Source organism: Poromitra crassiceps (assembly GCF_964638095.1).
Source record: "Poromitra crassiceps genome assembly, chromosome: 1".
Lineage (NCBI taxonomy): Eukaryota > Metazoa > Chordata > Actinopteri > Beryciformes > Melamphaidae > Poromitra > Poromitra crassiceps.
Window position 1 is genome coordinate 82,076,781 of NC_139623.1, and position 24,679 is coordinate 82,101,459.

A 24,679-nucleotide genomic window follows, 5' to 3' on the forward strand; every position below is an offset into this window, starting at 1 on the left:
CCCAATCTCATGTTTTATTTTGAAACCTATAACCGGAAGGCATATTTCTTATTCAGACTGGTCAGCGGGTTTATTTTGAACCGGAAGTCGTATGTGTCTCACCGCGTCAGGCTTGACAGTGGTGCTGCTGCTGCTGAGGCTCAGCGGTGTCTGGATGGTGGACTGTCCCCAGCGAAGCACGCTGCTACCAGGCCACCCGAAAATGATTCACCGCTGCTGTGTGTGAAGGGGCTTAGAGCGGAGCTAGGGGAGCAGATAGCGTGTATTCCAGCCGACAGACAGACAGGTCGACAAACAGCCAGGCAGCTAGCTTGTTTGGGACATATAAAGTGCAGGATGTTGCAAGTTTTGGCTTGCGGCGCCGTAGTTTTCCCCGGTCTGTTCTTCGCCTTCAGGAGGATCCTGCCGTCCGTGTTCAAACAGTGGAGCGATGCCGACGTGGTGCTGGTCAGCGAGAGGTAACGTTAACTATCACTATATACGCTCTTCATTTGACAACATCATATTGGGTGAGCTAACTGCACCTCTAGTGGTTTGGATTTACGTCTGTCATATATTATCATTGCCATTATTATTAGCATCGTTATTATTACACCCGATACTAGGCCTAACGTTACCTGTATAATAATAATAATAATAATAATGGCATAGTGAATGATAATGCTTTGATTCGCTTGATTATTATTACGATATCCTATTCAGTATGTAAAAGAGCTAAGCTAACGCTGTAATAATCCTATAAAAAAATTCACACCAAATCTATAGTCGTAGGACCGTTATAGAAATATAGTGATGGGACGTTAAAAAACAACAAATAGCCTACCATAGCATCACTATAAACTCACTACAGGGCTGCACAGCTTGTTCATTAGGGCCGAATTAATATTTATCGAGTGCAGTCAGTGCAGGTGGTGAAAATGGCATTTACAAAGCTTTTTATTGCAACACACAATGTACAGTATGTGTATTATGTTTTGTTTTGGAGCTTGATGACAAAAAGATGAATGGGATCTTCAAAATCTGTATTGATCAGGCAGTAGACATTTAGGAAGTAGCCTGGGACTTGTACTGTACTTACTGGGACCTGGTCTGAGATCATTAAAACCCTGTAGCCACTAGGGGACTCTTAACTGGCCCAAATTGGAACTGGCATTTCTTTGTTGGAGGCCAATCAGTCATTTCCAAACTGAAGCTTGTTATTTGTAGCCATGTTACTAAGAATTAATTCACATTTTTTTGAGTGAACAAACCAAACAAAAAACATGGCATCTACATGGTCACCCATTAGTATTGGATTGCAACACAGCATCATGTAATATCTATGTTGTGTGCAGTGGTCACTGTGACTTGCTCACATGTGCAGGGCTCAGTTCAATGCTCATTTGTACGCTGTCGCTCTCGCTAATCCTCCTCTGAGCTCCGGTCAGGAATGACTGCTGAGTTAGCTATGCACTGGACTCCCACTTCTGATCACTCGGCCTTAACCGTGGTCCTACTGATTCGCCGATGCTCATCTGATGGAAAATGTATTTCTTACAAGCGTCCCCGCCTCAGGGCCCGTGTCACATTCCCCCATTCGCCACAGTGAAAACCAGCCTGCAATATCTTGTCATGCAGCCCTTCGCTTAGCTACACAGTTCCCAGGCTTAGCTCATGTCATGGGAGGTAATCAGCAGTTTCAGCGATCAGTTTCCATGTGCACCGTAAACTGATGGCATTTCATTAAGGCCTTCACAGCTTCTTCTTTTTTTTTGCAATAAAATCTTGTTGCCTTCTAGTGCTCCTCATATGCTGCTACGTCTGAAATGGGAAGTCATACATAGGGCTTCTCACGCACGGAAGTGCTTTTGGTTGGGGGGGGAAATACCAAAATGGGGCCTGTTAAACAGTAGATTTTTGCTGGGCTACGTTTTTACCTTAGGAACCAAGCTGGCACAGTGCTGCTTTGTGCTGCAGTGGCAGAATGATGAGGATAAAATCCAAGTCAGCCATGTAATTGATGTCTTAATTTATTAAACACGAACGCGTGACAAGTCAAAGTTAAACAAAGATGTAAAATAGAAATGTATGACAATGCTAGTTATTCACATGGGATGCCAGACAATAACACAATCATAAATGATATCATCAGTTAGTGACATGGTTTACATGCTCCCCTTCACATTTTGACAACTCTGGTCTTACAGAGAATCCTGAATTTTCCCAGTCCTATTTCCCATCTTGTGCTGTTCAACTCGTATTTACATTTCTTCTGACCGCAGTTGAAGGTCCCTAAGACAATGCAGCGGTTGCTGGCCATGACCCACCATGTGCATTTTGCAACAGTGATGTTTGGGTAAAGTGATAGGTGTTATCTCCACCGCAGCTGCTGATGAAACAGCCTCTTCCTGTAATGATGCAACACAGTCATGCCCAAGGGGCAACCTCCAATTCTGAAAAATGAAGCCAATGCGGAAGTGGCTTAAACCTAAATCCATAAAAAAAAAAGTTAGTAAATGTTTGGTCGATCATATCTCTGTTGTTACTGTATCCTCAGCATTGTATCTTATCTCATTGGGAATCATGTTAATTTCCATTTACAATGAGGCCCCATTTGTATGGATCGTGCATTTGTGGGATGAGTATGATTGTGATTATGTGGGTCAGTCCCAAGTGAAATGTGGGAAATTTCTTGCCTGCAAATCTCTGGAAGATAGCCTACGGTTCCTCAGGCAAGGAAATTTCCCACATTTCACTTGAGACCGAGTCCGACCCACATAATCAGCTGTGCTGCTCATCCCACAAATGCATGATCCATACAAATGGGACCTAACTGTAAAGGGAAATTGACACGTTTTGTGGGTGATATACCGGTAGTTAAAAAATATATCGATATAAAATATTTCATATCAGTCGATATCGATAATTATTGATAATTTTAATGACCCTGTTTTTATTAATAAAAAAAACAGAAGAAAAAGGTTGCATTTAACCACTTTATTTTTAACCACCTTATTGTCAAGGCACACAGGTAATTTGTCACACACACATACCGTAAATTCCGGACTATAAGCCGCGGCTTTTTTCCCGTTTTTTGGCCTTTTTTGCCCCCTGCGGCTTATATAACGGTGCGTCTTATCTATGGATTTTTTCCAAAAAAAAAAAAAAAATCTCTCTTTTTTAGCACTCTTTCTAACTATAAATCCACTTCTGTTTTAATTTCCTCTCTTGCCCTCTTTTAACAACATAACATAACATAACATAACACAACACAGGTAAGCAGAAAGAAAAAGAGAAGCAATCACGCCATGAATGAGGAAATGACTCACCTGCTGGAGGCTGGAGATACACGCTTGGGCTAAACTTTTACTCCGTGAAACACTATCGATTAAGTCCGACATCGCTCAGAGGTTTTGAGCAGCTTGAAAACAAGTTTGAAAACGTGCAGAAGTCCATCCACTCACTCACTAAAGAAACTAAGGCAACCGTGAACAAAAAGAGGAGCTGAGATTGGTGACATGGACGCTTTTGTGGCAAAATCCTGTGTTACATCCTGGACCTGAAGGAAGGCGAGAAACCACCAGAGGTGGACAGGGCACACCGGGCGCCTCGGCCACGTCCAGACCCCGGCCTGCCACCGAGGGCCATCTTCATCTGCCTACTCCGCTGGCCCGACCGTCAACTCATCCTCCAGGCTGCGGGGAAGAAGCCCCTCACCTGGGAGGGTACGCGCTTTTTCGTCCCGCAGGACCTCTCCGCGTTGGTGCAACAGAAACGCGCAACATACAACAGCATCATCGAGTCAATGGATATCGCTTTGGCGTACTGTACCCAGCGAGACTCGTCATAACCAGACCGGACTATCTTTAGCACTCTTTCTAACTATAAATCCACTTCTGTTTTAATTTCCTCTCTTGCCCTCTTTTCACCACACCGCGGACACTGTGTGCCCAGCGGCGGAACAAGAGCTCAAAGTGAAACTGCCGAATATCTTTTGAGTTGGACTGGTCAATAGTACTGTGAGTAACTAAAATAAAAAAATAAAAAACGGAATTCTCTCTTCTTTAGCACTCTTTCTAACTATAAATCCACTTCTGTTTTAATTTCCTCTCTTGCCCTCTTTTCACCACACCGCGGACACTGTGTGCACTGTAAAAAAAACAAAAAATACCACAATGTGTGATTTTGTCTGGGGATTAGTGACCTGACTTTTGTTTTGTTGAAATGTTAATAAATGGGAGCTTCCCCAAACAGCCATCCATTCCCGACAATCCCCTCTGTGCACGAAGCCTTACATATGGTAATTAAACATCAAAACACCCGCGGCTTATAGACCGGTGCGGCTTATAGAAGAAAAAAATAGTCACCTTTGAAGGTGCGGCTTATAGACCGGTGCGTCTTATAGTCCGGAATTTACGGTACATGCAGTAATTTAGTAATTTGCAGACATGGTGACATTTTATTTTGATGACATAGCCGTAGCGTTGCCAGCCTTCTAAAAAAAAAAACGTTTGGTATCGTCACGTATATTTCAGGGTTGTAGGGTTAACGTTGGGTGAATCACTGAATGAGCTGCCCCACATTCCGCAAAAAGTAATGTTGCAGACGTCCGTATTTGTGAAATTAGTGTCTAACATTCATGGTAATGTCCCAGGCACGGAAGACTGCGGGCTCGTGACGGTAACGCTATTAATAGAACACATGTTAACACATTGTCAATCTACGTTAACATGAATTGAAACTCACTCACATCAAATTCTTTGTAACATTTAGAGACAAGTACAACAGTCTTCTGCTTTCGGCGTCCCTTTTATTGACAATTCATTCCTCCACATCACATCTTCACCTTCTGTTGTTCCGTTTCACCATGGTGGTGGTGCCGGGTGAAACCAAACGTGCTGTTTGCGTCACTAGCACTGCCCATGTCAAGGGATATGATTAGCTGTTTACGAGCGGGGGCGGGTGCACTCTGAGTTTGTCTGTTAAATTATTGGCTGTTTCCGTGTCACTTGTAGTAGCAAGGTACATGATTGGCTGTATGAGCCAATAGGGATGGGAATCTCTAGGCACCTCACGATTTGATTCCGATTCAGAGGGCTACGATTCGATGATAAAACGATTATGCATCGATAACACGTCCGATCTCGGAAGCTAAGCAGGGTCGGGCCTGGTTAGTACTTGGATGGGAGACCGCCTGGGAATACCAGGTGCTGTAAACCACACCAGCTCAGTGGCCTTGTGGTTTGAGTGTCCGCCCTCAGACTGGGAGGTTGTGAGTTCGATCCCCGGCCGAGTCATACCAAAGACTATAAAAATGGGACCCATTGCCTCCCTGCTTGGCACTCAGCATCAAAAGGGTTGGAATTGGGGGGTTAGCTCACCAAATGATTCCCGAGCGCAGCACTGCTGCTGCTCACCGCTCCCTCAGGGGATGGGTCAAATGCGGAGAACAAATTTCGCACACTCAGGTGTGTGACAATCGTTGGGACTTTACCTTTTTAAACGCCACACTCACGTGACTCTTCTTTTTTTTGAGAAAGAGGCGAGGTAATGTGCATCTGCAGACTTTATCGAGGGACCAGGAAGGCATCATGTGACAGGCTAGCTAGAAGACTGGAGGTGCTGCTACTGGCAGCTGCGACAGTGTTTTCTCTGCTATCAACCTTGTTAATCTTGCTATATTCTTCATCACAGCACGTCATTACCCACTGTGCACTTAAACGTGCACTAGTTCTGCATAAGCACCTGCATCTCTCCTTATTTTACTGACTTTCTCACTAATCACACAGATGTTTACATGCATGCATGTTATTAGCATAGCTAGCTGTTAGCGATCATGGATGTTCTCTCTCCCCCTCTCGGTAAGATGTTATTTTTGTGAACCTTGCTGCGCATAACATTACTTATTTGTGGGAGTGCATGTGAGACGTCTCCCGCTAGTGTTGATGCCCAGTGTGATGGCAGAGAAACGTGTTTGCTGCGTTGCGTGTAACGTTAGTTAGAGGAGGCACACACACACGTATGGATACACACAAAAAGACACAAAAATAAAAATAAAATGGCACACTTTTGCGGTTATGTAATCGCACGTTCTGACATCATGATTGCGATTAGATTAATCGTGCAGCACTACCAGAAATCGACCAAAGCTCCGACCAATCGATTGGTCGAAACGGGGTCTAAAACAAAAAAACAAAAAGTGCAGTGTACGGTACTTTTTTAATTTTTTGCAGTGTACTTTTTTCTTCTTTTTTGCAGTCTACTCACTACTGAGTGCACTATACCTGATAGCTGATAATTATAAATAAAAGCTATTTGCAGCGTTGTAACGTTACCGGAATGGACAGACTGATCTATGGAGGACCAGGAGGACCAGGAGAGTCTTACGCTAATGAATAGAGTGTCCCCAGCCAAACAGTGACACTGTTTGGCTGGGGACAAAGAGCAAAAAAGTGTCATGTTAAAACAAAATGGTTTTCCAATCGGTTTTTTGAATTGGTTTTGAAATAGTGACTTCAAATACAATTCCAAATGGTTATTTCGAATAGGAATAAGGAAATTATGTATTAAATGATGTTTTAAATGATGTATTCATAATTCCATTTTGAAATACACTGTTTAAATTATGTTTTAAATGATGTATTCGTAATTCCATTTTGAAATACACTGTTTAATGGATGTTTTTGAAGTTCCTTTTCCAAATACGACTTTTTAATGATGTATTAATACGTCATTTGTGAATTCTTTTTGAAATTACTCTTTTTAATTGTACGATTAGATAATTATTAAAGGAACACTCTATTCATTAGCTTAAGACTCTCCAGGGCCTACAAGGTATGTCAAATTAAAAATTAAAGTACATGTCTAATTTGCATTGTTTTACACAGTTTTTCTAGGCTAAGGCCAAAAGTGTCATGCAATGGGTAAATGGCATTTCCAATCGTTATTTCAAATCGGGGATTTAATATAGTGACTTCAAATACAATTCCAAATGGTTATTTCGAATAGGAATAAGGAAACGATGTATTAAATGATGTTTTAAATGATGTATTCGTAATTACATTTTGAAATACACTGTTTAATGGATGTTTTTGAAGTTCCTTTTCCAAATACGACTTTTTAATGATGTATTAATACGTCATTTGTGAATTCTTTTTGAAATTACTCTTTTTAATTGTACAATTGGATAATTATTAAGGGGACACTCTATTCATTAGCGTAAGACCCTCCTGGTCCTCCATACTGATCAGCGTGTCGTGCCGTGCGACACCTGGCCATATCAGCGCTACGATGGGAAACCGCTTTCAGTTCAGAAAGCGTTTGTGATGGTTATGGTTATGTAACGTTAGCACACGTGGCATGGTTAATTAGTTGGCAGAAAGGACAGCAAGCTTTTGTGATTTATTTATTCCAGTAACATCTTACTGTCTAACATCAACAGTCTGTCTAACATGACCAGAGTTGGAGTGTATCTCTGTGGACGTCCAGTCTCACTGATGACTGTACTCTCATCTCATAAGGTGCGTACTGCGTAACGTAACGTTAGCCGCTCGTTAACAGCTGATAGCTGAGCCATTTAATACACCATATCAGCAATACGTCAGTTTGTAGGCGGCTGCTGGCGGCACATGTTCCCACATGATTTTAGATTTATTTCCGGTGTATCTTGCCCATTCTATGGTCAGACAAGTTGTAATATATTGTCATGTCATGGTGTTTTGGGGTTATTAATAAACTAGATTGATTCTGTTATTTTGCTACAATTTTATTTGGTAGGGCTATTTTACATTGAAGTCAATGGGGAGAGGCTTGTGTTTCCCCCTAAAAGGGGGCGGGGCCTAATTGCCGATCTGATGTATTGTCAATTCCATTGCTCTGCTGGTTGCTCTCCTTTCAGTCTAGATAGCCTGCTAACTGTGGTTAGCCTGTCTCTAGCCTAGATCACTTCCTGCGTGCTTCTAGAAAAGGTCCGTGTTGCAACTTGCTTCCGCCGCATGTTACTTCGTTCTGGATCACTTTTCTTTTTATGAAATTGAATTTCTCCTATGAAATTATTAACAACAGCGATTGTTCGACCAACGTGAATCTGGTCGACCAAGAGCACGTTGACCGACCAATTGACCATTCGACCAGGAGGGGGCAGCCCTACAATTGAGACAAGATAGCCTGATATTGCTGTTTGACATAGCTGCTTTCACACATGTTTGGAATTCAGGAGTTATCTAGAAGCCATGCGGATGGCTGTCATGTGTGAATGTGTGCATGTGGCTCATGCGCGCTCCCGCGGAGCCTCCTCCTATCCGGAGGGAAGTGTAGCCCCAGCCGTAGTCGCAGGAGCGGATTGAACCCCCCCCCCTCCAGAGCTCCATGAAGTAGTCAGCTCGTGAGTGCATGAGGACAGAGACATCGTGACAGATTATTATTATATAAATAGTCGATGTGCATGAGCGAGCAAAAAACACATGCCATTTGGTTTCCAAATGAAGCTCAAAACTGCTCCGTGTGCGACAGCCAACATGTTGTTGCTGGATTGCTGGATTGAAAGACTCATGGCTCTGATCTGATTTCATGTCTGCTTCGCACAGCACACACATTTAATAAGCATTTTTGGACGCGAGGGTCGTCCCGCTTCCCAGTATTGGACATCGCTAGGTAGGGTATCTGGATCTGGTTGCGTTCATGTCTTTGATTTAATGTTTACACAGCGTTTGTGAAGATTCAATGGCAGAACCGCAAATTCCAAGTAGCGTCAAGTCAGGCAGTATAAAACGAAAACTTCCGGGTATAACCTTCGCAATAATGGCAATTAAATAAAGTAAATGCACGTGTAATGTTTTTTTGTGTGTGTTTCGAAAGATACAGAACAGAGATCAACTGGAAGAATATCTGCTCCCTTCGAAAAGTCAATTTTAACCCGTAGTGAGTCGACATTCTGATTTTTTGTTACCAAGTAATACAACATTTGTTTTATTTTGAAGGTAAAAACGTCTAGCTTCCTGTATTCTGTATAATTCTAGTAGGTTTGATGCATTTTAGGACTGAACATAGCAAAGACCTGTTTTGTTTGTAGTGCTTGCGACTCGAGGAAATCGATGCATCTGGGCGTGAGTTGTAGGGTTGTTTAATTAATTACTAACGTTATGTGCAAACGATTATATGCCGTGAACGTTAGGCAGTTATCGCTCATTATGTATTTTTAGTTTTCACAACTCCCCATTGTGTGGTCATGCCCAAATTCCCCCACCCCCGCCCCCTCTCTACTTTACAAACTCTGTGGGGGTGCTACTCATGTGAGAATGCAACATGCCTCATGTGTGAAAGGGTACACTTCACGTATCATCCGGGGCAGGCTCAGTGGGGAGCAACCCTCACCTGATCCGGAGTTCATGTGTGAAAATACTAGCTATATAGTACTAGACTAATAAAAGGTCTGTCTGAAAGCATTTATTAGTTTCTGACTCTGGGAAAGTGGGAAAACAGTAAATTCCCTAAAACTACTGTATCTCTCTGAACTATCTTTAACCAAATCACACACATTTAGGATATTCTATACATGAATCTGGCGAAGTCCCAGATGTAAACAAGCCGCCATTACTGCAGTGGCTTACTGTGGTGGCTCCTGGGGGATTACAATACGCGACGCGCGCGTTTGAATGCAAGCTGTTCTCGAGTGTATATTTTTCCTGATATTTTTCTACGTTTACATTTTTATTCAACGCTACCTTTGACAACGATGTCTAGTGAATCGGTTAGAAGCTGTGCAGTTCTCAGCTGCTCCAACAGTAGTGGCAAACTTCAGCTTTGGAAGAGAATCGAATGTGAAATACACAAGCCTTTACTACATGAAGAGTGCCGTCTGAAACCATACATAATACAAATATAGATTCCCTGGACTTGCAGAAGACCAAGCTGTTCGCCAGAGGTGGATATTAACAGAAAGGACTTAATAACAACAGCACGGTAGGTTTTGGTTAACAGTTGTAAATCGCTAACATTATTTCACCTCATAATAGTAGGGATGGGAATTGATAAGATTTTAGCGATTCCGATTCCATTTTCGATTCTGCTTATCGATTCGATTCCTTATCGATTCTCTTATCGATTCTCATTGGGCAAGGAAAAAAAAAGAGTACAAACAGGTTTATTAACATTAATTTTCTTTTATATTATTATTATTATGTATTATTATTCAGCTCTGAGATCAGATTGCTCTTTTCAATCCCATACCAAGCAGTAGGGCTGTCACTTTTCATTCGAAATTCGAATGCAACTTCGAATGTGGGGGAGGGGTTCGTGTTCGATATGTAAATTGACTGTTCATTTTTTTTTTTTTTTTTTTTTAATGAACCAAAATTAACCAACTGCTGCTTGCTGGTAATGTTAATCCCATGTCAGAAAAAGTCTCCAGATTTGTCACGTTAGTCTCTTCTGAGAAAGATTGTCTCCAGGGTCTGAAAAGTTGTCTCGAGTTGGATGCAGCCAAGTTTGTGAGGCAGTGTTGTGACTGTGAGCATCCAAGCTAACACGTCGGGCTGATGCCCGGTGGCCTGCAGTGGGTTGCACCAGCTGTGCGTAAGTTGAAACGTAAGCTAGTTTGAACGTAAAGTCTCACTAAATCTGAGTTTACGCACTACTAAAAATATTTGGGTTGCACCAAGTGAAATAGTTACAACGTAGGCATAAGTTAGAACTGAAAATTTACACCTACGTCTTACTAGGTGTAAAGTCCTCCGTAAAATAGCAGTTGGCACGGATTGCAACTTGGCACCGTGGCGCATCGTTGTTTTGCGTCCGCAACGCGCTCTCCGTGATAAATTACACCCTTTGATATTTATGACTCACGCTTTTGTTTCCCACAAGCTGCAGCACTGCATACAAATTAAAATAACCGCAACAATTTAGTGAGGCAGGATGGTGGTATAGCCTACAATACTGATGAAGAGCTCACAGATAAACGTTAACAGTAATATGAACCTAAACGAACGTTACTCAATAACGTTCTCATTTGATTAGTGTTGATGAAATATGAAAGCACTAATTTGCGGTGGGCAACATGTCCTGTTTTCACTCCACTTACTTAAACAACCGTAAATAAACACCGTTTCCACCGTGCTTTTCACTGATTGGTCACAGATACTGTACACGTCATTGTCTGCGACACTATTTTGGTTAGTATGGACTTTAGGGTCTACTAGTTAAGATGTACCTTACGTGTCCGTGGTGCAACCAAACAAAGACACAACTTTAGTGTCAAACTACCGTAACTAGTTTGAACGTAGCAGTTAGTGTGGACTTTACACCCTAACTTAAGACAGAACTTACGTTCAGCTGGTGCAACAGGCTGCTGGACTGAAAAAAAAAAGTTTATTTTTATTTTTTTAATTAACCAAAAAACTTCGAATATATTCGAACGAATTTCGGGCAAATTTTATTTTGGGAAAAAGTGACAGCCCTACCAAGCAGGGATCAGTGTTTCCGTTAAACTGGCTCTGTTTGGGGGTTTGTATTTTGGGTTGAGCATCTTTGTCATCTCCCTATAGAAAATATATAGTGGGAATGAATGAAACAGAACTAGTGGTTAGAATAACAAGATGCAACTTTGACATTTTAGTTTAGCTGGCATGTCAGACAAACTTAGTCACTGCTCGGTGACATTCGTTTACCCTCGCCTTCGTCATTTTACTCTTCCCTGCCTGGGTGAATGGAGGGGCTAGATGTGCACAAGAAGTACTCACTGCAGCCTCTGACCCAGAGCGACTACCAGTCTCTGAACCAGTCTGAATCTGAACGTCATCATCTAAATTAAATGGATGGAAATGGAGTATTGGTGAAATCTGGTTTACACAATGAAACAAATGGCACGAACACTAAACACACAATAGACAGGGTCTGGACTGGAGTTTACCTTCCATATTAACAGATGACGCGCTAACGTTAGCCGCGCTGCTGTTAGCCACGTTATCGTCACTCCGTAGCGTAGCACATCAAAAACGTGACATTCCTCCAAAATTATTGCATGCTGTGTGGACAAATGTTGCTAGTATTGCTAGTATTTCCCCCCTTTGACGAAATAGAGGTTTTGCAAGCATTGCAAGTGGCACTGTGGTCATCGTTTCACTTCTGCCTAGACGCCATGGTGGCTACGGTCTAAACAAGGCTGCGTGCGTGTCGCAGCGTGTGACGTCATCGCGCATGGAATCGATAGTGGAATTGTTAAGGACTTTGGCTAACGATTCCAAGGAAGTGATCCACTGGGACCCCGGTTCTCAACAAGAACCAGTTCTCGATTCCCATCCCTAATAATGAGTAGCATGCAGCTGCCTAGCCTAAGCTAACACTGATTATTATGACATGGGTTATGTCAACATTATGATGGTTGTTGATGGACTGTGAATATCGGATAGGTCCTTTCAGAATGATGTGTTCATCATCTGGTAGTGCAATATTTGGCCAATCCATCCCGAGCTCAGGTAATTTTGACCATTTATAACCACTTTCAGACATGAACTCCGGATCAGGTCAGGGTTGCTTCCCCTGAGCCTGACCCGGGGGATACGTGAAGTGTACCCTTTCAGACATGAGGCATGTTGCTTTCATACATGTGGAGCACCTCCGGGTGTAAAGTAGAGAGGGGGCGGGAGTGGGGGGAATTTGGGCATGACCACACAATGGGGAGTTGTGAAAACTGACCACACAGCTGTACTTCACTGTCTGAGCATAGGCTTAAGTGAATCGCATTGACATTCAACAAACTATCACGACATGCAGAGTCTGAAAACAAGTTGCTAAAAATACATAATGGGCGATAACTGCCTAACGTTCACGGCATATAATCGTTTGCGCATAACGTTAGTAATTAATTAAACAACCCTACAACTCACGCTCAGATGCATCGATTTCCTCGAGTCTCAAGCGCTACAAAGAAAACAGGTCTTTGCTATGTTCAGTCCTAAAATGCATCAATCTTACTAGAATTATACAGAATACAGGAAGCTAGACGTTTTTACCTTCAAAATAAAATAAATGTATTACTTGGTAACAAAAAATCAGCGGTCGACTCACTACGGGTTAAAATATACTTTTCGAAGGGAGCAGATATTCTCCCAGTTTATCTCTGTTCTGTATCCTTCGGATCACACACACACAAAAACATTACACGTGCATTTACTTTATTTAATTGCCATTATTGCGAAGGTTATACCCGGAAGTTTTCGTTTTATACTGCCTGACTTGACGCTACTTGGAATTTGCGGTTCTGCACGTGAATCTTCACAAACGCTGTGTAAACGTTAAATCAAAGGCATGAACGCATGCAACCACATCCAGATGGCAGATCTGCCTACCTAGCGATGTCCAATACTGGGAAGCAGGACGACCCTTGCTTCCAAAAATGCTCTATTTTAAATGTGTGTGCTGTGCGAAGCTATGCAGAAATGAAATAAGATCAGAGCCATGAACGTTTCAATCCAGCAGTTGGCTGATGCACACGGAGCAGGTTTGAGCTTCATTTGGAAAAACTGAAACTGCATGATGTTTTTTTTCGCTCGCTCATTCACATCGACTATTTATATAATAATAATCTGTCACGCTGGCTTTCTGTCTCTCTCCCCCGCCTCATGCACTCACTGAGCTGGCTACTTCACGGAGCTCTAGAGGGGGGAGAACAATCCGCTTCTGATACTAGGGCTCGAGGTTGTCTTACCTCCCGATAGTAGGAGGGTCGCGGGAGCGCGCATAGCTCACCAAAATGTGTTCATACATACACCGCCATCCGGATGCCCTCTAGATAACTCCCGAATTCCAAGGCATGTCTGAAAGCGGCTTATGAGAGACCTGTAGTTGGCATTCTGTTGCTCATCACAAGCCAGGCGATTCATAAAATACTCTTGAATACCTATAAAAAACAAAAATTCATATATATTTTTTAATTTTACTAATGTAATTGGTGTGCAATGATTACATGCAACTTGATTGTTTATGCTAGCTAGCTAATTACAGTGACGTTAACATTAGCATATTTACACAATAACGTCACTTGAAATGCGGCTCGTTAAGTGGTCTTTTTTCCGCTATTTACAATTTGAATAATTACTATCCCCATCCATAATAAGATAGTACCTTCATCAGTAACTGGGGGGCCACTGTCTCACGTCATCAATCCAGCTCATGACACTGTCATTCATTGGGCATAGCGTTACTGCAGTCTGCAACAGCCAGCAGCACAGTCTACCTGCCACCGCAGTAATGGTGGCGCCACTAGATGGCGGACTAAACAAATTGGCCCGCGGATTTGTGTATATAATCTCCTTTTGATAATTAATGTAATAACTAATGACATATTTTTTCACTTCCATTCACTAGGTCTCCCCTGAAACTGTTTGGAGCCCCCCTGGGGAGGCCCCCCTGGGGAGGCCACTTTGAAAACATCTGATGTACACTATGCCAGGCTCCTGCTCGACCTCAATTTACACTTGGCGGCACCTTCGGAGCTGGTGTCTTTGCACCATTACTTGCTCATTGTGACCAAAGCCACCAAAGAGATTGTAGGCCCACGTTCTCTTGCTGAAATGCTGTGTTCACGTAAAAAAAAAACTGTTTGCATCTGTCTCCTAGTGGTGATGCAATGATGACAAGAAGAATGCGGCCATTTTGTGTGGGCGATATCTCCCACTTAGCGTCATGAATTGCGAAAGTGTATCACCGCAAGCGGCAAATGTGTCAGCGAAATCCACCGATGTTGGCAATAAGAAAAATAACAATTATTAGTTATGTTCACAAGAATACAATCAACTCTACTTATGAAAAGCAAGTAATATCTATAACAGTAGTAACGTCTTGTAGGGCTGTCACTTTTTCCCAAAATAAAGTTCGAACGAACTTTAATTGCCCGAAAGTTTTTTGGTTAATTAACACGGTGGGACATTGATCTAACCCTTTTACATCTCTTATATAAATATTGAAGCCACCGAACGTGTACAACCCATTCCACCGACCCACTAAGTGGCGACAGTGCTCTCCAGACTAGAAAAAGCCGAGCCAAAACTGCAGGGGAACGCGCGATGAAACCATTCTCATACTGTAAAATGGATTGGCGAAAACGCTTTCGCTTTCGCGCTGATTGCTGGCGGTGGGGGATTGCAAATTTGCATAATAGATTATGGGTGCAACACACTTTGAAACACGCAGCATAAATAAGACCAGAATCGCAAAAGAAACCCCGTTTCTTGGGGTTTCTCAACCGAAACCCCAAGAAACGAGCGAGCCCATCCTCGCCCAGCGGCCGCCAGCAGACAGGAGCAGCAGCAGCAGCAGCAGCAGAAACGAGCTTGTGACATGCCCGCTGCAGCCAAGAAGAACACACACGGAGGGAGGAGTTTGAAGTAGAGGGGGGTTTCCTGCTGTTATGGAGGAAATTACTGTTCAAAACTATTGTTTAGATGTCTGACGTCTTACTGATGCCAAAAATGAATGGTTAAAGTGACTGTTCTATCGAATTTCACAAAAAGCTATTTATCTCAGCTTAAATTTTCAGACGCTGAAACCATGCTGTATTCAAGTGCTAATGCCTACATAACTACTAAGTCTACAAACTAACTCTTTTAGACAGAGAAAGCACACATTCTATTAGTTCTTTTGAGATATTTTGTGTTCACAAAATCTTAGCAGAAAAGAATCCTCGGGTCTTGAAAGATGAGCCAGAATCCTCAAAAAAACCCTCTGGCAGAAGCTACCTACAGTAAAAAAAAAATGGCTGGCAGTGAATGTGTTATCAGGCCAGGCCACCGGGCATCAGCCCGACGTGTTAGCTTGGACGCTCACAGTCACAACACTGCCTCACAAACTTGGCTGCATCCAACTCGAGACAACTTTTCAGACCCTGGAGACAAATCTGGAGACTTTTTCTGACATGGGATTAACATTACCAGCAAGCAGCAGTTGGTTAATTTTGGTTCATAAAAAAAATAAAAAAAATAAAAATAAATAAATAATAATAATAATAAATCGAACAGGTCAATTATACATTCGAACATGCCCTCCTCCCCCACATTCGAAGTTGAATTCGAATTTCGAATGAAAAGTGACAGCCCTGACGTCTTGTTTAATTATGATTGATTTCGAATTCACCAATAAAAATGATTTGAACACATCAACACTTCCAAGTTGTAGCCACGTAGATCACTCGCTGTACTTTCGCATTTTCGGATCGGACGAGATTGAATGCAGCATAATGTTCAAAGTTCAGTGTGTAGTGCGTACCCAGTGGTTAATTAAGCCTCCCTCTGTTTGAAGCTAATGCAGAAATAGTATTCTTTCCAATGGCCAGTGGGGGACGACGTGGGTACTGCAGAAACAAAATTGGTAGCATGGAAGTGAATGGGAAAAGGACCCAACTTCTCTCTCGGTCTATGTCGGAAATAAACACTTTGCAAATTAGTTTATGATCTGAATTTCAAGTCTTTTTCATGCTCTCATGTCCTTCGTTTTCTAAATGATGGTCCCATTTTGAGTTTAATAGACGATAAATACATCAGATAAATAAGAGCAGTAATACTTCCTACTAGGGATGTTAATGATTAATCGACAATCGATTAATCGATAATTAAGAATTTGATCGATCAAACTACATGTTAACCGATTAATCGACAATGTAGGTTGTAGCTATCACCAGAAGACAATGCTATTTTATCATTTTTCTTTTCTTTTCTGAAATGATTTTATCACCACAAGGGCAAAATGTAACTTTCACTGCTCATACAGAGGAAGAAGAAAGCCAAGCTAGCAGACAGAAAGTCCAGGGTGGGAGAATTACACCCAAAAAGACAACAGTCATCATTGTAAACATTGTAATACAATGTTGAAATATCTCACGTCCACAAGCACAATGACAGCTAATGCAGGACGTTTAGTTGGTTGATCAACTTGTTGGGTAGGCCTAAAGAAAGGTGTAAAACCCTGCATTTTGTATTTCTTATGTTGTATGTCAAAAGCCATTTTTAATATAATGATTAATCAATTTATCGTTAACCTGACCAATTAATCTATTAAGGATGTGCTGCAAGGCATCTAGTCTGCCTGTTAGGGTTTTGTTTGTTGGACTCAAGGGCAGAGACAGACAGAGACAGAATATCAAGTTGTAACACAGTTTGTTTATATAAATGTTATTGGTTGAGTCCGGATGGACGAGATACCCAGGTTGCAGGATGGTAGGCTAGAGTCCAGGTAGGTGAACGAGCAGGCATCCAGAAGTCCGGGCTGGCAGAGAGCAAGCAGGCTGAAGTCCAGGCGGGCAGAGAGCAGGTAGGCTGAAGTCCAGGCGAGCAGAGAGCAGGTAGGCTGAAGTCCAGGCAGATGGCGAGCAGGCAGACAGACAGGGGAGGATTGGCCCAGGTGGTCAGAGTTAGGGCAGCAGACGTTCCTCTCCATGCAGGTGAGAAGATAATCTGACAGTGTCTTGACGTCTGGGCTGGGTATATGAAGCCTGCTGATTGGTGATGCTTGGCAGCTGCGATAGCTGGAGATCAGCTCCACACACCTGGCTCCAATCCTGTAATCACAACGGAAAGGAGGGGGCGAGAGAGACTAGGAGGCAGAGGTTGAGGGCATGACAGAGGCAGAGGTTGAGGGCATGACACTGCCGGAAAGCTATTAGAATAAGCAGAAGAAGAAGGTTGCCAGATAGCTCGCTAGCAGATTAGCAAGTAGTAGCAAACTTTCAGAAACAACGTTACCTTTATGATGTTTCAATAATGTTGATAGACACGCATAACTGTCATGAGGTCAGTTTATCAAAACACATATTTTGAAATCGGATTTACTTTGTGGAGGCTTAGTAGCAGCTAACAGGCCAGTCTCTTAGAACAGACGAGTTGGCTTCCGCAATTTTCAAATGCTTCCGCCATACCGTCTGTACTTCGTGGGGGAGAATAATGCACCACCCGGAATGGGAAGTAGAAAGGCGGGTTTTCCGCTCATTAGTCCAATCAGAATCACAGAAAGGCGGGTCTTCCGCTCATTAGTCCAATCAGAATCCAATATGCCGCATTTTTCGTGGAGACACGTGTCGTGATTGGTCGGATTCCGTCAAACTTCTTTCCTGTCTGAAGGTTTTTTTCCCAACTTCCTTGTGCATGTTCTGGGGGTGTAACGTACAGACTGTGTATAGCTGCATTCGCCGGATGTAGATGAGACAGTCTGTTTTAACTAGGGATGTCAATTTTCGGTTAATTTCACTTTCGATTAACCGACGCTAATAATCGATTAACCTATCGGTTAATTCATAATTTTTTAATATTAAAAAAAAAAAAAAAAAAAATGTTTTTTTTTTTTTTTGTCTATTTACTCAATGAACTCATGCCCAAACAAGGCGTGTCTATTTAGATGCTGAAATGTTAATGCTTTTTGTGTTAGAATTTCTAACACAAAAAGCATTAACAAGCATTAACAAAAAGCATCAACATTTCAACACAAATTCTTTTTGTGTTAGAATTTCTAACACAAAAAGCATTAACATTTCAGCATCTAAATAGACACGCCTTGTTTGGGCATGAGCTCATTGAGTAAATAGACCAAAAAAAAAAAAAAAAAAAAAAAAAAAAAAAAAAAAAAAATTTTAAATATTAACTGATAGACCGACAGCAATAACCGAACAACGACGTTAGCGACGGTTAATCGATTAACGGTTAACCGTTGACATCCCTAGTTTTAACCCATTGATACCTGATGCAGCATTTGCGTGTATATCCCTCATTTGTGTGCGTATCCCTTTAAGACCGCGAACCGCGTTAACGCGGTTCGCGGTCTTAAAGGGATACGCACACAAATGCTGCATCAGGTATCAATGGGTTAAGAGACTACTAACAGGCTGGAGGCTCCCACCATGGATGTATTAAAAGAACACAAGCCAGGCAGACGGTTGGCTGGGCTCGCAAGACTGCATCTGCAGTACCAGGATTTCCCACAATGCGCCTCCAGTAGTAAAATCCATTCATCCAATCAAACATTACCAGGAAGCAGGAGATTCAAGCTTCATTTTGTGGTATCAAAAACCAATGGGCTCAGTCCGTCTAGATAATATATACAGTCAATGCACGTACCTTAAAGTAATAATCTGCAGCGTTCTCATCATGTATAAAAAGTCCTGTTATGCTACTTCTTAATTGATCAACCAGAATAATAATTCAGGTATATTCAGTTTGTTTGCTGCTCTAGGAAAATACTTCTGGCGCATAGGAAGTGATGAATTTCTCTTCAATCAATTGAAGAACTGGGTAGCAGAGCATGTGAGCGGAGCGGAGCGGGGGGATTTTGGCTTGACTTTTATTTTTCTCATCTTTTTTTCATTCATTTCTATTAATCTATATACATCGAATCCGACCAATTTAGTCTGATAATTCATGAGAGAATTGTGATTATCAATTTTGTTTCTGCAAGCATTCGTCATTTTCCCCTTGGCGCACAAGCCGCACATAAAGACGCAACGAACATGCAGCTGACTCTGCTGAGCTCATGTTATTTCTAGTGAGCGATGCCCATTGCCCAGACACAAATTACAACGCCCTGGCCTTTTTATCTTTTCTATTCTTTTCCGGGGCATGATGCTCCACAATCATCATGTGATGTGACTGATGTCATTATGTGGCCAGGGAAAGGGAATTTTGGGGTCCCCTGCTCATTTGTTTAGATTATCTTGCTGAGCACAACGTTGTTTCATAAACTTTTGTTAACTACAGACCTTATTTCATGCATTTAACCAAAATCCCATTACAAAAATCCCATTGACTTTTAGACGTAAGAGCTGGAAGTGCTAACATACAGTACAGCCCAGACTCATTCCTGCAGTACTCTATGCATAAAGCATTTAGTAATCTATTAAGACTCAACTGTTAAAGATTTACTGATGATCTATTCCTTCCCCATCATCTTTATCTGTTTTTTTAAATAAGAAATGAATGAAATGAAACAGACCCTCTGTTACAAATAAAGTGAAAACTCATCAAAACACGATCACCTTTCTTCCACAAGGAGGGTGTATACCGGTATATTACATAACAATAAAAAGTAGTATAGGAGTAGTAGCTATGCTTTGGCTGTAAACAAAGAAAGTTAAAACCAATTTAACCAATTTAATTAGTACTTTGCATCCTGGCTGCTCGGCCCATCAAGAATGCTGCCAAAGACAAACAATCCTCATTATACAGGTTGAAAGGACAGAATGTGCCCGTGGTCTGAGTTGGGCGAAAATACATCAAAAAGTATTTTGATACAAATTACAAATACTTGTAAAAATGTATCGCAATACATGGCCTGAAAAATATGTATTTGAAATACAAATACGTATTTTGTATGTTGAAAATACATAAAAATAAATTTTATAAAAACTGATAAAGAGCTGCAACAATCGATTCATTGCCAAATATTACATTAATTGCCTATTTTGATGATCAATTAATCATTTTGAGCCATTTCTTTAAAGCAGCTACGAGCAAGATTTTCAATTGTTATTAAACAGTATAATTATAATATTGATGCATCACATCGATCACATCTTACCTATAATAGTAGCTGAGACCAAAGCCGTGTGAATCGGAGATTGCTCTCTTGATGATTATAGAGTCAGTGTCTGTCTACCGGCGGGCCGTATAAACCCGGAAGTGAAACGAAACGGTTTACGGCAGCTGCCTGCCTTCAACCGTTTCGCTCTGCCTAGCAACAGACCATAAACACGGAGAACGCCATGCAGGGGCTTGCTACTCTCGCGAACATCTCTCGTTATATTCTAACAGTTTGTTTGGAAGTAATTTTGTTATTTTGTGGTTGTGGCCGAAGTGGCTGCCGTTTCATTTCACTTCCTGATCTGCCCCAGCCGCAGACAGACTAATCGTCAAGACAACACTGGCCGATTCACTCGGGGTTCAAGCGAGACTACTCGGCGTTGGTCTCGTCTACTATTAGAGGTAAGATGTGATGCATCGATATTAAATTTAGACTGTTTAATAACAATCGAAAATCTTGCTCGTAGCTGCTTTAAGGAAAAATCTCCTAATTCTCTGATTCCAGCTTCTCAAATGTTCTGGTTTCTTTAGATGGTAAATCATCTCTTTAGTCCTCTGTGACAGTATTCTCCTTATACCCTCTAACACACTACATTTCTTCCATTTCAGTTTTAGCTGTTTTTCAGCACAGCTAATTCTCCCTCACTTCAGCTCACCTTCTGTGAGGGCTTTTGACTTATAGGCAGCATTTATACGTTTATATGTTAACCTCAAGTTTTGGAAGTTTGACCATGGCATGTTTAGCCATAGATATCTGACATAACAGTATATATAGGGTGGAGACTCTGGAGATGATGCACCATGGCTGCAGTTATGGAAATCACCCACTCCACGGGCTCCCAAAATCGTGATTCGTGACTGACAGTCAGACAGACACCATCCACCCACCTACGCGCCATCGTGCAACTGTGCTCCATCGCCTCATACTACATCAGAGTTGCTCGAGTGACATCACTGATGACATCACAACAATTGCTTGTGTGGCATCTCTGATGACATCACAATTGACCTATCGCTAAGCCACGCCCCGAACGCAGACGAGCCAATCACAGCGCGTGTAGCTCCACATTACACTCGGACAACCGGAGCCGAGAGCTCCATAGAGAAGCAGAAGAAATCGGGATTCTCCTCTGGTTTTATGGTGTTTCATAGAGTTATAAGTAGAAAAAAATGGTCAAACGATGTGCATGGGGGTAAATGCAACATTACGAGGTATCCTGGGAGGCCAGGCAATGGATAATAAGAAACTATTAAACGTAGATCCACTCACATCCACAATGATGCTGCTGTTTGGACATTAAATCTGCAATCGTGGTGACACCGAGATGAGTCTTCTCCCTCATTTGCCTTCCGTGATCCAAAGGTATGATAATCATCATGATATTCGGAAAGTCGGCAAAAGAAAATGCTGAATTATGCGAGTTTCCAGCCATTACGTTATGCACGTAATGCCGGAGTTGGTTGAAGAGGAGGCGCATTGATTGATGTGATTAAAACATCACCAGACAACAGTCAAACCCTAAAACGAGGGAATTAATCTCGTTCCCCAAATAAATGTGAGGTAGTCTAAAGAGAAAACATGATGGAAAAAGTGGTCTGCTGTAGGCTATGCCTCTCCTGATCTGCTACACCCATGCGTGCGTGCTGTTGTCTCGCTATGAAAAACATCAACACTAGGTTTCTTGATTATACAGAGGTAGGCCTACATAAAATAGATTGCCAGGCGCCACTCTTCAATTCGGCATAATATATAATCCACGGAGAGGTTACTCCTGTCTTCTGTCTTCCTTCGTTAAAAGTGCATGTTTGGTTAAAGATTCGCTAAAGCCGTTTCCATGCACGTATATCGCATTTCTTTTTATCGATAGCTTTAAATGTTGTACATCGCCCTCTTTGGCATAGTGAAGTACTTTATGATGGCTTCTAGACAATATCAGGCCTCACAAAGTTGTTTAGAGCCTCTTGGGATATAACTGACAGTGACGGCTGCCATTTATTCTAGTCAGTGTGCACTGTGTTTGTCCGAGTGAGGACGGGGGGTGGGTCTTAGCGATAGGTCAATTGCTCAAGTGACATCACTGATGACATCACTGATGACATCACAATCTCGACCCACAATGCCGCCACACCGCTGCCACACACACCGCCACTCAGCCATTTTAATTAAGATAATATTAGTTGTGTCTCTGTAATATGATACACTGGTTGATAGACTGGTTTGAATATGCAGTAAACCGTTTCATTTGCAGATAGGCAAGTACATGCCATATCTAATCATCATATTTATATTAGTAATTTATCTCTGGGGGAATTTCCCCCAATACGAGGCTTCATTATTAATTTAGACTATGACGATTCCCAAGCCGTGATGTCTGAAAGCGCTGATGATGATTATGATGATGTATAGAGAGACTGTCTAATGAAAAAGGTTGCTTAATCATGATCATACTGTGGTCTAAATGTGCATGTCATGATGTTTAAGATGGTTACAGAAACATCCAAAGTTCACATTTGCTAAATGTTAAACTCAGTTAAAAAATATGTTAACTCTTCAATAAAAATAACTGAGTTAGTATCTGACCGACTGCCTGTGGTGTGCAGTTTTTCTTTACCCATATGGTGGGCTGTGTGTTTCAATGGGATGATATAAAAAAACATTTTGTTTTGAGGAACATGGAATATGAAATGATAATTTTCAATACAAAGATATTGCAAGAAAACAACCACACCGGGTCCTTTTTAGACCAACTCATGCATCTAATCCCACGTTCACACAGCACGCCGAAGCATCGCTCAACTGAAGCTGTACCTACGCTGTACCCACAAGTTTCATTTCGGCGTCCTTGTTAACAGGCGAAGCCGTTCACACCACCCGCGCGCGTGCCACGCTGACGCCGTGCCGAAGCCACGTTCACACCACGCCGAAGCGATCCCTCAGGCCTGATGCCGAATTTCCAAGTGTGATGCTGAAGCCGTGAAGCCGTGAGGCATGAAGTCAATGGGAGTTGTGGGCGGGTTCAAGGCACGAGAGTAGGAGCTGAGAGGAGCTGAGAGGAAAAGAGAAGGCGTCTTGTGTGAACAACAAGGCGTACGTTCAGCTTGTGCCTGCTTCAAGCTTCAGTTCCGCTTACGTTCGGCAGCCTGTGTGAACTTAACGTAAGGGTTAATCTTGTAAAGTGTTGTAGCGTGGTAACTACCACCATTGGATTCCTTGACCCTGAAAATGTAGGTTTAGCAGTTAAAATCAATGTTCCAGCTTATTTAGAAGCCAAGATATTACAAAACTTAAATTTTATGGTGGCCATTTTCTAAATTCCAATATGGCCACCACATAGACATCTGGGCAAATGGAAACATTGATTTGCTGATTCCTTATACAATACCCTTTCAAAAAATGTATAGTTTACCAAATCTCCCAAAAATTCCCACAAAATTACTAGAGATGCTGCGATCGAGATTTTTCAATTCCGATCCGATTTCGATATTTTAGCTCAAAACCGATCCGATTCCGATCAAATTTCGATACCCGATTCGATACCGATTTCGATCCGATACCGATACAGCACATATTTAAGTCTCTCTATGCTGTCTGATAGCTAGCAGGCAACAAACATTTTTAGGGTTAGGTATGTATGTGTGTGCTTTGGTAATATAGTATGTAAACGATTTACCGTAGTTCATCTAATTAATTTGATGTAAAACTAAAACATAACAATCAAATACACACTTATTTTGTAATGGGTGAACACTGGACACAAATAATTATTGTTTCCTCACACATACACCCCCACTCTGTCTCACACAGGACACATACACACACAGCCCTGTCCCTGTCTCTCTCTCTCACACAGCCCTGTCCCTGTTTGTGCATACATTTCCACTGCCAGATTGGAGGAGTCTTTTGTCATTTTCTAATGTTACTTCTCTTCAGTGCAATACGTTTTGATAACGACCTGCTGTACAGCGCCGTTCGCTCAGTCAACTAACGTGTCGTTAACGTGAGTTAGAGGAGAAAGATATAGCTGCTGTTAGCTAGCTAATTAGCCATGTTAGCTGCCTCAGTGGGTAACGTTAGCCTATAGAGAGTATTTATCTGACGTTTATGTTAGCTACTCCTCAAACCTGCGGGTGGAAATGGTTTATGCGAT

The 24,679-nt window shown here is 42.0% G+C and overlaps 1 protein-coding gene across 1 annotated transcript in view; it reads left to right on the forward strand.

Moving 5' to 3' along the window:
- Positions 1-336: 336 nt before the first annotated feature.
- The window catches only part of tlcd3a (TLC domain containing 3A), a gene marked incomplete at both ends in the record, with an annotated part of 106,931 nt that continues 82,588 nt past the window's right edge, over positions 337-24,679 (forward strand). The window contains one exon of the mRNA XM_083659277.1: positions 337-458. Within this exon, the coding sequence (XP_083515403.1) occupies positions 337-458 (122 nt within the window). The remainder of the gene's footprint in view (positions 459-24,679) is intronic.